This window comes from Echinops telfairi, unplaced genomic scaffold (genome assembly GCF_000313985.2).
Source record: "Echinops telfairi isolate 266 unplaced genomic scaffold, ASM31398v2 ScPeMD7_5;HRSCAF=22, whole genome shotgun sequence".
Taxonomy (NCBI): Eukaryota; Metazoa; Chordata; class Mammalia; order Afrosoricida; family Tenrecidae; genus Echinops; species Echinops telfairi.
Window position 1 is genome coordinate 13,995,976 of NW_022103901.1, and position 15,309 is coordinate 14,011,284.

Consider the following 15,309-nt stretch of genomic DNA (forward strand, 5'->3'; position numbering starts at 1 on the left):
TGGGTGGGCAAAGAGCACGTCAACGGACCCCCGAGGATAAGGCCAATCCACCCGTTTCCAGAAAACCCCGAACAAATATTCCTGCTTTCACCCTCAAGGCGGACTGGACTTGGCCATCTCCAAGGCTTACGGTGGTACGACGACATCAGGCGACAGAAGATTGTCCTCCTCTTAGGGTGTCCCAGCTCTGATGATGACCAGGTGACCTTGACAAACCACTGCCTGTGCTAAGCGAGACCACATCTCCGTTTCTCCTGCTTGAGTATTCAAGGAAAAGGGAGCGGATGACGAGGATACGATGCGCTTTCAGAAATGATGATGGAGCGTAATGGATTTTTCCTCCCATGACCAAACTGTGCACTTCAACTGTGCTGTCCACTTTGACTCCACATTTGAGTAGAAAGTAGGCCGGACTTGCCCAGGAGAACAGACGGGAAGCCAGGTTCTGAGGGGCAAGAATTCATTCCCACGAGCAGGCCAGGCTCTCTACCTTGATGTTGCGTGTTCTGGTTCTGCCTCCAGTCAAAATAGGGTCCTTGGTCGGGAAACAAATTGTTCCTGTGTGTTCACACATCATGGAACTAATAAATGTTGACTGTTTTGTAAAACTCGCTTTTTATTATCACCACGTCTTCCAAGTCTGTAGAGTTCATGACCTGTGGATACAAGCCTCAGCTAGCAGCTAGTTCACGTGGAAACAGATGGTGAAGCTGGATCACACGCTTTGATTATTGGGAAAAAGAGAAACCCTCTTTCATAACCAGGAGAAGGTTTGCATATATGTTTAGCCCAAACACTGTGGGTGCTGCCGTCTCAGGAAGGGCTTGTGTTCAGAGCTCTGAGATGCGGAGTTTGAAGTTAGGGCTGCCAAGTGCCTTCAGTAAATGGATTGATATGCATCGATGTGTTGTCGGCATTCTCATTCACATTTCTCATCTTTGATTTTTGTTCCCAGTTGTTCGTCCATATTATGTTCTCAATGGAATATCTCCTGGTAACAAGGAGAAGTGCTGTGTTGGGTGCCTTGCAGCCGATTCTGATTCATAGCGCCCCCGTGTGACAGAGTAGTGCTGCCCCAGAGGGTCCTGAAGGCTGGAACCTTGGCTGGAGCCCTGCTGGTGCCGTGGGCTAGACCTTGGGCTGCTAGCTATCGGGTTGGTGGTTCAAACCCACCTGCTGCTGTGCTTGTCCCATAAAGACACACCATCTCGGGAGCCCTCAGGAGTGGTTCTACTCGGCCCCGAGGTTCGCTGTGGGTTGGGAGTGCCACGGTGGCAGTGGGTTTGGGTTTGGGTAATCTTCACAAGGGAGCCCTTGGGGCGCAGTGGTGAAACAGTTAAGGGCTAACCCAAATGCCGCTGTTAGACCACGGCTTTTCTGGAGAGAGCAAGGGGCCAAGGCTGTTTCTGTAAAGATTACAGCCTGGGAAAGCCTGTGGGTTAGGTTTGCGCTGTCCTGTAGGCTCATGACTCGACAGCCATGGGTTTTTGTGGAGATGGAATCTTCATGGAAGCAGACAGGTTCTTCCTGGACCCGCTGGGGGGTGTAGGAGGAGACCCCTTTTTGTTAGCTGCCGGGTGCATGACTCACATCACCAGGCCTCCTTGAACAAATAGAATTAGCCTTGATCTTAAAATCGCATCTAGTGTGCATACTATTTATAGGAAAACAACTCTGACTATTTGAACATTTGCTGTAGGGATCAGCTCATTAGAGTTTCTACATGGTTGATTAAAAAAAGAATTTACAGTGTTCCAAATTTAATTAAGGCTCTTTGCTGATACCAACACACCAGGACATCTTTTCTCTAAGGAGAACAAAGTGCTGTCTTACAAAAGGATCTTAGCCGTTGCTTGATGCCCAGTCACCAGCTTCCCTTTTAGTAAGGAAGACCCAAGCCCTCCTCACCCCGCCACAGTCTTCCCTGCCCTCTTGCCTCTTGGTCCGCCTGTACATGAGGGGAATCTGGCAAAGAGGCATTCCGACTGCATCCCTCTCCCCCTCACCTGCAAGAGATGTCACCTGAGTCTCAGTGTGCCACCTGGGTTTCTTCTGGGCGGTGATGTTGATCTGATTTATTGGAAAGCACACGTGATGGGGAGGGAAGGGATGGATTCTTGACTTTACAGAGGAGGAATCCTGGGCAGATGGCATACTTTGTTTCTGAGCCTCCTTTGTTTTCTTGAGGGAGAAAACGAGGTGGTCTCTGGAGGGTCTGAAGGAGTGTGTAGCAGGAGGACAGCGCGGAGCTGACCATTCCCTCTCTTGTTGTCTCACATAGATCATGGCCCAGGTAGCGATGTCTACTCTGCCGCCCGCGGAAGACGAGGAGTCGTCGGAAAGCAGGATGGTGGTGACGTTCCTCATGTCTGCCCTCGAGTCCATGGTGAGACGCCGCACATTCCATTCCCTGTGGTTAAGATAGCTTTGCTCGCGTAGAACATCCTTTTGCAGCTTTCAATTTTTGTTTACAATAATTTCTTTTTTTCTTTTCTTTTTGCTTGAAAACGTGTCCTGTTTGGTTTTTGTCTTTCAGATCATGTTTCCAAACTGTTCTTGGCTTAGCTAAATGTTTGCTTTTTTCTTTCTCACATTTAGTCTTAATGATTTACCAATACCTTAGACAATCATTTGCTTTACAGGATCTGTCTATAATATCTGAAAGTCTGCATATCAGAGTGTGGTGCTGGTGTTGACGTCATTGTATCTGCCAAAAGCAAGCCACCAGGGCCTCTGGTAGCCAGGGCGCATGTATTCTGGCTAGCTCGTGCGTCACACTCTGAGGTAGTTAGTTTATTGTGCCAACCTGGCTGATAAACACATGTGGGATTCATTGAAGGGCGGAGGGATAAATGGCTCCGTGAGCCTCACCTTTCTAGTTCTCGGGTCTCTTGCTTTGTGATGGTTGCACCAGGGTGCAGCTGCCTTAGCAGTTCAGCTGGCAAGGCTGACTTCCTGCAAGACATCCCCAAGGAGAAGCCACATGGACCTACCCTGATGCAGCCCTGGGTGCTGGAGCAGCCGTGTGGAGACCCCTGCCAGCACTGAGATGCTTGTTTGTTCACTGACTTGGCTTTCCTCCTGCAGTCTGCATCATTGCCTCTGTTTTGTGAGATGGAGGAGGACTTTGTGGACTGGTGTCGGACATACGGGTTAATGTTGGACTTGTCGGTTTGAGCAGCACTGGGTTGGGATGTTTTCTTGATGCACACTTAACCTTTACATAAAACTCTGTCTTATACATGAGTTGCTGTGGATTTGTTTCTCTAAAGCACCCAGACTCACACACACGCCTTTTGAAGAAAGCATTCTCAGTTGCCTTCACCCTTCCACTTCATAGTAAGTTATGGAGCGTGTAAGCTCGGTATTTTTTTAAAAAAACCCCCACATACACAGTTACAGTGAAACGATAAGTGTCTCTCTTTTTTGCCGCAGTTTTGTATTCTGTGGCATCTATGTGTGAAAGTAATAATAGATTTGATCATCGTGTGTTCGGCTACATATAAAGGAACTCAGTATCTGCGGATACAGACTTAGGGTTATTTGTGGACACGTTAAAGCCAACACCCTCAGCAGGAGGTGTCAGATGATCTGGCGGAGCATCTGGAAGGTTCCGTGGACCCAGAAGAACAAGCCCAGCTGTTCTCCAGACGTTCCATCTCAGTGCTCTGGACACGTTGCCAGCAGGACTGCCGCTGGACAGGGACGCCATGCTGGTAAAGTGGGAGGCAGCGGAGGAAGAGGAAGACTCTCAAGGAGGTGGAAGGGATTGGCACAGTGGCTCAGGCATTACCACTCTGAGGCTGGTGCCGGGTCCGGACAGCGTTTGGTTCTGTTGCACGGGGTCCCTGTGAGCAGACGTCAGCTGTGCGTCTTTCCTGTGTCCAGTGATTGGCCAGTATTCGACACCAGCGTGGCCTTACAGGTCTCAGGATGACATCACCGGTTGTAGACTCTTTTTTTCAGTTCTCCCTGTTAGGGCATCCCCTTCCCCCCCTTCTTCTACTGCCTTAAATCAGTGTTTGAAAAAATGATCTCCTTAAAGAAAAATAATTTAAATGCTTAATGGCTCTAACCTGCTGCTTTCTAAGCATCATTTCATTCTGCCCGGTGACTGAAGCCAGTCAACAGTTGTGGCTGTTAACGCTCACTGAAATGCTAGCAACTCTGCTGAAATTAAGAGTGATTTTTTTTTTTAAATCTCAGTTTTTGGCCCAGGGCGGCAGCCCAGGACCGTTCTGAGACTGAAGCACTCTCTTCCCTAGCAGGCCTGGGCCATGGCAAAGGCCTTTCATTCTTCTCAGCCTTCACCTTCTCCTCCTGCGTTAGGAGTCAGGCCATCTTCTCTCCTGTTCCCAGTCGGTTCTGGACTGATGTGTCCGAAGTGCTATAGGCGCCAAGGGTGGCCGTATCCTTCCCTCCACCCATCGGTGACCTGACCCTTGGATAGGACTTGTCTTGCTCTGGTGACAGGATTATCCAACTCTAAAGGTGGATAGATGGGTCAAATGCTCCTTCCTCATCCCAAGGTAAGTCAAGCATAGCTCTGGACAGCGAGCAGCCACACCCCACCCCACAGCAAGGGAAGTTGCCATTCGTCTGCTGGGACCAGTGGCTGCTTCAGCCCCAGGTCAGCGGTCCTCTCCTGGGTCCACAGAGTCCCGATCACCTCAGTCGGTGTCAAACGATTGAGTTAAGACGGCTTCTTATCCACACTATGATCCAGAAGGCATGTTGACTTAAGAAATTAGAGCGTGGTATTATACTCCTAAACTATAGACGGGAGTCTGGTTTCCAGCAAATGAAAACAGGCTGTTGGGCCACCAAAAAAAAAAAAAAGAGATTGAAATATAGTCTTGCCTCATGTGTCAAGTGCAATTCTAGATGAAAAGAAGACAAATTTCCACTTAAGATGATTTTTTCAAGCCAAGATGGGCACTCTTAGGTACCATACTGCCCTATATAAACTCACTGTCATCGAGTCTACTCGGATCCCAATGACCTCATAGGGCAGAGTGGCACTGCTCCTGTGGGAATCTCTCCAGGCAGAGGAAGCCTCGTCTTTCTCCTACGATGCGGCTGTTGGTTTCGAACTGCTTGTGGTGAGAGTCCAGGGTGTGTAACCCACTACGCCACCAGGACGTCTGTTCTGTCATGCACAGGGTCGCAGTGTGTCTGAACCTGCTCCCGTGGCACTTTACCACAGTAACGTATCTTAACAGTTTAAAAATAAATTAGAGCAACTCAATTTATAGCAGACACGTTGACATTGGAACATTTTCCTCAGGTTTAACTCATCGGCATTAATCACCAGCATTATGTTGCTGCAGTCGTCACCACTATCCACTTCCAAATTTACTCGTCCCCACGGACGGACGCACTCAGTTCCTCACCCTCTGCCCATCCTCTCACCCCATTACCTCTGCTCTTACGTCTGTGCCCACTCGAGATTCTTATTCCCAGTGGGATCCTGAAATGTTTATCTTTCTGTGGCTGACTGATTTCACTCCGTCAGTGAAACACTAGCACTTTTTCTGTACTGAAAATCAATGTGCGCTTACGGCTAAATAGGGAAATAGTAACAGGGAAAAATGGGCCCCCGGATACGACAGAAAAGAATGTACCAACACTCTGTAATTTTAGTATGGAGTGAGTTATTGATTAAGCACCTCCCCCAATTAAAAATTCTTCCAAAATGCACACACCGTAACATTGACCATTTTAACCATTTCCAAGTGTCCAGTGTCATGGCATTTAACCGCCTTCACAATGTTATGCTACCATTTCGCGCTTTATTTCCAGAACCTCTCATCACTCCAAGCAGAAATGTCATACTCATGAAATAGTAACTCCCCATTCTCCTCTCCCTCAGCCCCACCCCACCCATGCTATGTGCTGACCTACTCTCTTGTCTTTGAATTTACCTCTTGTACATTTTTTTTAACAAAAGTAGAATCATGCAGTCCTTATCCTTCTGTGTCAGATTTAATTCACTCTGCACAATAGTTCCCAGGTTTATCCATTTGATAAGATGTATCATCAGGACCCCATGTACCTTTGTGGTTGAGTGGTATCTCATTCTATGTATCTGTCACATCCGCACCCCCTTTCTTTTTAATGTAGTCATCGTTCGGTGGCCCCTTTAGCTACTGTGAAGGGTGCTGCTTTGAGCGCAGGAGCACCAGTGTCAGGTGCACTCCTGTTCTCTGACCTCTTGGGTATTCGGATGACTTTCCCAAAGAAACATATGTTAGAAACCGTGAGTTAGCTCTCCGTACAGCGCAGGTGGAAATGTAAGCTGATCGAGTTTCCTTAGAAAAACGCTGGAAAGTATTTATGTCTTTGAATCAGTTATGGCACGTCTCTGACGCTGTTCTGAGAAATTCATTCCAGATGCATTTAAATTTCATTCCCAGGTTATTAGGGCAGCGTTCTCTTGAGGAAGGGTACTTGGACTGGCCAACACTGGCAATTGTGATGAAAAGATACAGGAATGACTTTACATCCGCAGAACGGAAAGAGAAGGCACGCCTGGGCGTCCTCCAAACGGAACTTGCCTCCACACGTCTCTGCAATCCGCGGGGCTGCAGACACGCTCGCTCAGCAGCACAGCAGCGCCGTCTCCCTCCGCAGCCTGCAAACAAAGGCAAGCTCAGTCAAACACCGGCTTCCCGGAGACCTGCTGCTGGCCGGTGAAATCTAAGACAGAAAGATGAGCTCAGAAGGTTATGTCAACTTTCCATGAGATTCCAAAGGGTCGTTGGGATGGACTTTTGTGGAAGGACACAGGGATGACCATGGGGACTTTCTCTGAAGACATTTTAAGAAAACAACACTATACCGATGAGCAAAAGGCCAGGACACTTGGACCAAGGACAGTGTTTCCATCAAGGCCATGTACCTACCTGCGCATTCCTTGAAGGGCATCTAAGGCCGTTCTGTGAGAATTTCTTTGGGAAACCTTTACCACATCCGTATTCCAACACAGATCTTGTCCCGCCAGACTTACACCCACCCCCCACCCCCTCAGGAGGCACCTCTGACGGAGCTGCTTCCCATCCTGTGCCCATCCTGCTCCCTCCCGGCTCAGTGACCACGAGACCTCCTTGGCAATACGGAATCTGAACCTTGGGGAATTAGCCCGATAAAAGATGGCAAAGGGTTTCTGCCCTCCTACTGAGAAATTATTTCCTCCTGTTTAAAATCAAGGGCAAAGATGAATCTAGGACAATGAGTGTGTTTCTGAAAAACGGAGACTCTCGGCTGCCCCTCTGTCTGTCCTCACCTTGGGCATCAGCGGAAAGTAGGACAAGTCAAGGGTTAGATTTGCAATCCGTGCAGGGGAAAATGGGGCGGGTAAAGCTCTGTCTAAACCGTGGTGCTTTCTGTTTGTTTTTTAGTGTAAAGAGCTGGCCAAGTCCAAGGCCGAAGTGGCCTGCATCGCAGTGTACGAAACAGACGTGTTCGTAGTCGGGACGGAGCGAGGCCGCGCTTTCGTCAACACCAGGAAGGATTTTCAGAAAGATTTCGTGAAATACTGTACGCCTTTTATTTATATTTGTATTGTTTTTTTCTCACATAAATACTTAACCTGATGTGTCATAGTTTCTTTTAAGCCAGCAAAGATTCATGCTAAGGATACTTTCGGAAATGCCCTGGGAGGTAATTTTGAAATGTGAAAAGTGATTTGCGGAAGTAATACTCTCCCTTGATACTTTCTCAAAAAGAAACAAAGCTCACTGACATCCAGTCAATCCTGACTCTTAGCACTCTACGGGACAGGATAGGAAGCCCCTTTGGGCTTCCCAGGCAGTAAATCCTTTTGGGAGCAGAAAGCCTCCTCTTTGTCCCGAGGAGCAGCTGGTGGGTTTGAAATGCTGTCCTCGTGTCCAGCAGCCCAACGTGTAAACCCTTATGTATGCCACCAGGGCTCTTTGCAATGACACGCTAAGACAGCGGTTCTCAACCTGTGGGTCGCGACCCCTTGGGGGGAGGGGATGTCGAACAACGCTTTCACAGGGGTCGCCTAATACATCCTGCATATCAGATATTTACATGACGATTCATAACAATAGCAAAATTACAGTTATGAAGCAAAGAAAATCATTTGATGGTTAGGGGTCACCACCACATGAGGAACTGTATGACAGGGTCGCGGCATGAGGAAGGTTGAGAACCAATGCTCGAGAGTAAATACTAAAGAAGTTCAGAACAGCTGAAACCCTTACTGTCCCTTACCCCGTGCGTGATGTTACGCTACACTGGCAGGAAGCATCAGTGAGAAGGCGGAGAATCAGGACTGATGAAATCGTGTTATCCAGGTACGCCTTCCCCTGCCTGACGATGGACAACAGGTACTTTGTGCAGGTGCGTTAGAGAAGCATTATGCAAGGTTAAATAGGTCCCCCTCCATCAGTGAAACCGACTTTTCCCAATTCTTCAGGAATCTCAGGGTCTTCCAACTGGGAGATTTAGGGAGTTTATTTGGCCTTTGAACAAAGGCAGTAGAAAAAATTTATGTGGGATTTTTCAGTTTGTTTTAAACTGGAAGCTGTCTACAAGTCTTGTTCTAAGTAGTGCCTCAATGAGACAGCATTTTCTTGGACACGGAAAGAAAACAAAATGGAAAAAAAAAAAAGAAAACAAAATGGACAGGAGTATTTATAGGCCAAGAAGACCTTGGTGTCTAAGATCCAAGAGGAAATTTCCATTCTCGTTAGAATCAGTTCATGCTCATTTGGGTGAATAAAAGGTTTTGCTAATCCATTAATTTCAAATAGTATTTTTAATCCTTACTTTAAAAAAAATTCCCTCCCCACCTGTTTCTTATCCACCCATCTCTATAGTCCTTTAAACTTTGTAATAGAAAATCAACATTTACCCATGTTTTTTTTTTTAATTTTACGGTTGTGGTTATATTTCTATATTTTCGTTTGTTCCATTTTATTTCAGTTATGTGTGTATCAACTGCCATCTGTCCTTTGAGTACCGTATTCCCATCCATGCTTATGTTCTTTGCCTCCTGGACACTCATGTTGGGTGATTTCCCAGGTTGGAGTTCAGCCTGAGGGGAATTTGGTACATTTGGAAGGGAAGAGTCTTGCCCTATTGGCATTCATCTTTTTATTTTCTTTCATGACCAAAAACATCATGCTTAAAAGAATGGTGTTTGGATATGTCTCAGGTCTCTTTCGTTTTATTGTGCTTACGGGGAAAGCAGGAAAGCGTACACAGCAACCCTGATTCCCATTTGATCCGTTTCCATGCAGGTATTCAGTGATGTCGGTCACCTTTTTTTACAATGTGCCTTTGTCTTCATTTGCTACATTCTGGTTCTACTCTTTCCAGGACTCTGCTTTCCCCGCCCTTCCCTTCTCATCTTCACTGTGCAGTCCGTTCTGACCATCTGGTCTCATCTAAGTGGTTTGTAAGCGGGCACATCACCCATGGGTGAAATACCGCATTTTATGGGCCAGCCTCTTATTTAGCTCAAAGGTGACCTCAAGGGATCGTTTTAGTGTATATTTTAAAGAGTCTCAGAATGACACTCTATATAGGCTGCCTTTCCCACCCCCAAAAATAATAGCTTCCTCTTCTGCAAAGGGCCCTGGGGGAACTGGGGTTCAGTGCACAGCTGCCCGAAAACTGGCTGCTGCTGGAGGAGCAGGTACACTCTGTTCTCGGGGCCTCTTGAGTAGGCATCAGTCATACGTGATCAGGTTTGGGGTACTTTTCTGAGAGTGCTGTGTTACCCCCCACCCCCGTTCATCTTTGGTAACTGCCAGGGAGCACTGGTTTCTGTAAATTCATCTCTTGTCCTCTTACAAAGGCACAGTCACACAATATTGGTCCTTTGGTGGGATGGACTTCCTGCAGTTAGCATAATGTGCTTCAGCTTCATCCACAGTCTAGGCTGTTTAGAGGACTCTTGATGCCTTCATGACAGCGTGGTGTTCCACGGGGCCGTCCTTCCCCCTTTTGCTCTCCCCTCACCTGTTGTTGGGCCCTCAGGTTGCTTCGGTGAGTGAGGTGTTTCAACGTCTGCCCAGGCTTCTCTTAGGAGAGCGTTGGGTACATATCTCAGAGTGGGGCTGTCGAGCCAATGGTGTCTACGTTCCTACCATTTAGCAGAAGCGCCACCATGCTCCCCGCAGTGGCTGTACCATTGTGGAACCCTGCTAGCCATGAAGACGGGTGCCGGTCTCCCCACGTCCTCACCAGCCCTTTTCAGTCCTTTGCTTCTGAAACCAGTGCCATTTCTGCAGGGGTTAGGTGGTATTTCTTTTCATTTAAATTTTATTAATTTACATACACGCCAGTTTAATAGTTTGTACACGTATGAGTTAGTGACATTGATTACATTCTTCGACTTGTGTAATCATTTTTACTTATTTTATGAGGTAGTTGTGGGGTTTTTTTGTTACGGTTTTGCTCAGCTGTTTTTTAAAAATCATTTTATTGGGTGCTCATACAACTCATCACAATCCATACACAGTTCCATTGTGTTTTATGGGTTTTTAATGAGTTGTTCCTCTGTGGTTCCTGTCTCTCTGGAGTGCCACTTGGTCCCGTAAAGATAGGAGCTGCATGCCCCAGGCAGACCCTTTTATTAGGTCAGTTGTCAACTCTTGTTGGAGGATGATGTCAGGAGAGAGCTTTGGTTTCAGATTCTCAGGGCGATAATTTGGGGAGTTCCCTTCAGGCTCCTGAAAGTTTGGAGTCTGTGAGCATTTGGAATTCTACTAATGATTTCCCCCCTTTGATTAGGAATCTTCTTTAGAATCTTTGCTCAAAACGTTCAGTAATGATAGTCAAGCACCGTCTAATTAATCAGTTCTCATAGCAAAGTCGGCAGTTGCTCATGCAATCAATTAGCTACCCCTTCTGTATGCCCTTGTGGTTGCCTCTAGTCTGTGGCTCCAGGTGAATAGAGACAGGTGAATAGAGACCTTGGGTGGTTGCTTGCGAGCCTTTACTATGACCCCAGGCTCTATCAACAGAGTAGGCCCTAGAACAGAAACACTAACTGATTGATTAGGCAATTAGCGACCCCGGACTTCCAAACCAAAGACCCAAATCCTAGAGGAGTTGGGTTGTACACAGCAGTTTCAGCAACTACTCTTTGTTGTTGTTTTTAGGCATTTTATTGTGAATGGGGTTCACCGAGCAGATCTGTTTTCCATCCAGCAATCAGTACGCAGTTTGCTTCCTGTCACTGACTCCTTAGCCGGCTTCCCCTGATACCTGTCTCCACTCCTCTCCTATCCTAACCCTCCTTGACTGTGTCGTTATGGAAAGCCTGCTCTTTGATCTCAAAAGGTTGATTGATTATTTGCAGGTATTTGGCAGAATATTGAGCCTCGGGGTGAATGCAGTTCTAGACTTGAAGGGAGGCTGAGGGTCACATGCTTGGGGGTAGGGTTCCCACCAGTCAGTCTTTAGCAGACCAGAAAACCATTAAAAAAAAAAAAATGATTTGAGTTTTCTGCTTTTCTCTCTCACTCTCACCAGGACCTCTTAACATGCTCCGTTAGAGAACGGTTGATCGTGGTAGCTATTGGACTCTTGTTGGATCTACAGTTTCTGAAGTCCCTCTCCCAGTCCGTAGCTTGTCTTTTCAGTCTTTTTGTAAATAAGCATTTTTAATTGTTATAAGGTGCCATTTAGAATGTTCAATCTTTTCTGTGTATGCCTTGGTTATGACATTGTTGAAAGCTGGGCTTAAGCATGGGCGTTTTGCTCTGCAGCGCTTTCTGGCCGCTAAAGAAGGAGCCCTGGTGGTGCCCCAGTCAGAGCGCGGGCATCCAAAGGGGGGGCTGGCAGTTGGAACCCACCTGGCCCTTGATGGGAGGCAGATGGAGTCGTCTGTTTAAGTAACAGTTGATAGGCTGGGGGACCCCAGGGTGCAGCCCTGCTCTGTCCTCAGTGGGGGCCCTGAACTGGAATGGACTTCAGGACAGTGGCTCGCAGGCATCTCTGCGCTGACTGGGCTGCTTGGATGTCCCTTCGGGGAAGCGTCTCCTCCCCACTCCTCACTCGAGTGTTCAATTGGATTCTCTTTGTTGTGGGGCTTTGGGAGCCTCTCCGTGTGTTAGAGATTGCCCCCTTTCAGATATCTGTCTGTTTACTCTCTTTTGATAAGTTATTTTGCTGAGTTATAAGTATTTCAGTTTTAAGAGATCTCAGTTACCTAATTTGTCATCTTTTCTTTGTGCATGTATGGTTGTATTTAATAATCTGTTTTATAAACTGAGATCGTGTAGATTTGGCCCTCTTCTAGGGAATTTACCTCTTTAGCTCTAATAGTTAGGCCCTTGACCCACTTTGAGTAGTTAATGTGTATGGTGTGAGGTGTGCATCCTGCTGTACTTGTTTGTTTTTGCAAAGAAAGGAAATCGAGTTGGTGCTTTGCCAGCAGCATGAAAGAGCCTTCTTGTAGGAAGCCAGCTTCGTGTAGATAGACGGAACGACCTCCGGGTTTTCACTTGTTTCCTTGGTCTGTGTATCTGTCAATGGACCCGTCGCCTGCTGTGGCTGAATAATGGACGTTGGGACCTCCCACTTGGTTCTCCATGTTGCGTTGGCTGTTCAGTGCCATGCCTGCAAGTCGTCCATATACGAGAACCAAACTGTTAGTGAGCGCTGCTGGTCTTTGTACACAGTCCTGAGACTCCATTGTGCATTGTACACACAGCCACTTGCCCAAATTGGGACTGCTCACCTTTTAAGAATGTCTGCTATTTCTCAACAGACTTTCCATTTTTAGGTTTATATAAAATGCGCATAGACAAAACAGAGCTGACATTTGCCTCTTCTGCTCAGTTTCCTGTTTTAAAGTGTGTGTGTGTGTGTGTGTGTGTGTGTGTGTGTGTGTGACAGAGAGAGAGAGAGAGAGAGAGATTTGGGTGAAAGCTTAAAGAGCAAGTCTGCTCTTTTACTCAACGATTTGGACTTGTGACACTGGTGGCAACCCTCACAGTGCAACAACACTTCCTGCTTCCTCCCAGGGTCTACTGTCCCCCTTGGTCCTTGTGTTTTGGGTTTTGTTTGCCTTTTCTCCCCCTCTTTCAGGGTGGCCAGTGGGGGGTGGGCACCACCGAGTTCTTGTCTCGGGGTCTTTGAGGCTGTCTGTGGTCGTGGGGATTCATTTGTCCCTCGGACTGTTCTTTGAAGAGAATAATCCTTGGATGTTTCTTTTTCTTCACTCTGTATTTTTTTCGTCACCCTTCTTTGCTGCAGAGAGGAGGAGACCAGTGGTTGACCTCAGATGTCTCCCCACTTGCACAGCTTCTCCTGTGACTGCTGTGTGCGTCTGTGCTCCCGTTAGTCAGTTGATGAGATACTATTGATACATCTTTACTGGTTTCGGCACATGCGTGTCACATGTCCCTGTCACCCGTGGTCTCCGCCTAGTCCTGCCCCTGAAAAGTATTCCGTGTTGACTGCGTTCTCATTCTTCAGCTTGTAGCTAACACATTCCTTTTAGTTATTTAAGACAAAAACGTAAAGGCAGCGTTGGCTGATTGGTACTTTTAGTTATCACTCCTCATATTTCAGCCGTGACCCTCATTTCCTAATACAGCCACCGGGTTTCTGTCTTTTAGGTTTTGTTGTAAAATCGCCACCCTCATCTCTACCCTTCCATTGTTTGAGAACACATTTCAGATAGTGGAAGCCATCCAGAACCAACTCCCTGCCAGCTAGTCGATTCCTACTCATAGTGCCCAGTAGGACAGGGTAAAACTGACCCTGGGGATTTCTTTATGGGAGAAGAAAGCTTCGTCTTTCTCCCGCTGAGTGGCTGGTGGTTTTGAACTGCTGACGTTGCGATGAACAGATAACACAGAACCACGGCGCCACCAGGGCTCCTACTCCTCTAAAAGGCCAAAGATGATGATGGTTGATGTCAAGAATACTGTTAATTAAGATACCAGTTAATTCACATATTGAGAAAGTTTTAATGCCTACATTAATAGTTGTTTTTACAGCTACATTCTTAATGCTTTACCAGGTGTTGAGGAAGAAGAAAAGGCTGCAGAGATGAATAAAATGAAATCTACCACCCAGGCCAACCGCATGAGTGTAGATGCTGTAGAGATCGAAACGCTCAGGAAAACCGTGGAGGACTACTTCTGCTTTTGCTACGGTACGATGCTGTGCTCGCACCAGACCCACTGCCCAGATCCAGCCGATTGCAGCTCACAGCAACCTCCTCTCCCTGCCGCTTTCTCCCGCCCCCCAGGGAAAGCTCTCGGCAAGCCCACAGTGGTGCCTGTTCCCTATGAGAAGATGCTGCGGGACCAGTCGGCCGTGGTCGTGCAGGGCCTCCCTGAGGGCGTGGCCTTTAAGCACCCGGAGCACTATGATCTGGCGACCCTGAAGTGGATCCTGGAGAACAAAGCTGGGATTTCCTTCATCATTAAGAGGTAGTTACTTTATCCCTTCCCACCACCAGCAGTCTTTCACGTGAACTTGAACAGTGAGCATATTGTTTGTGTATGTTTAGGTTCTTGTTTACATGTAAAAGTCACTTAATTGATGTCTGTTTAATTTTGTTTTCTATATTCTTACATATTTGCATTTGTTTTCATACAGACCTTTCCTAGAGCCAAAAAAGCATCTAGGTAAGTTATTGTTTTGTTTACATGAGACCTGGCTTGCTTCTGAAACCCATTTTGTTAGATTTAAATTCTTTTTCTTTTTTTTGGTGATGGAAACAAGTCTTTATTAAGTAACCTTTAATAGCAGAAAAACAAGACTCTTATATTTCTCTTTGCAGCAAGTATGTAATGTCAGTGCTTTTGTCCCTTTATTGTAAAACACATGGTTTTCAAACTTTACTCAAATTGAATTTATGACTTCCCTACATCAACAGAACAAGAGTGCAGTAAAAGCGATTGCTAAAGTACATTACTAATTTAGCATTCTTAAATCTGTGGTTTTTAGAAAGGTACATGCACCTAATGTATGTCAATTCCTTGGCTTATAGTTGGCAGTGTACAAGTTTAAAATACATTTTAACGGTTCCTCTTTCTTTTTGAGAAAAGTATACATTTGGCGCCTCTGGTCTGGATGTTTTTGTAAATCATTGAAAGCTTTATTGAGCTGAGAAAGTGGAGATTCAGTTTTGTTTCTAGCTCTGCACCTCGCTATAAGATATACTTGAGGTAGTCCTCCCTCCATGCAAGAGCACTTTGTTCTATTAAACTGGCATTCCGTGATGCTCACCTTCCTGACACGATCACTGAAGACAAAGCGGGTGCATAAGCAAATGTGGTGAAGAAAGCTGATGGTGCCCGTCTATCAAAA

The 15,309-nt window shown here is 46.6% G+C and overlaps 1 protein-coding gene across 1 annotated transcript in view; it reads left to right on the forward strand.

Moving 5' to 3' along the window:
* Positions 1 to 2,281: 2,281 nt before the first annotated feature.
* GTF2I (general transcription factor IIi) overlaps positions 2,282 to 15,309 on the forward strand; it is an 83,549-nt gene continuing 70,521 nt past the window's right edge. The window contains exons 1-5 of the mRNA XM_030889086.2: positions 2,282 to 2,386; positions 7,401 to 7,539; positions 14,012 to 14,146; positions 14,243 to 14,426; positions 14,596 to 14,655. Coding sequence (XP_030744946.1) covers positions 2,285 to 2,386; positions 7,401 to 7,539; positions 14,012 to 14,146; positions 14,243 to 14,426; positions 14,596 to 14,655 — 620 coding nt within the window. The 5' untranslated portion in view covers positions 2,282 to 2,284. The remainder of the gene's footprint in view (positions 2,387 to 7,400; positions 7,540 to 14,011; positions 14,147 to 14,242; positions 14,427 to 14,595; positions 14,656 to 15,309) is intronic.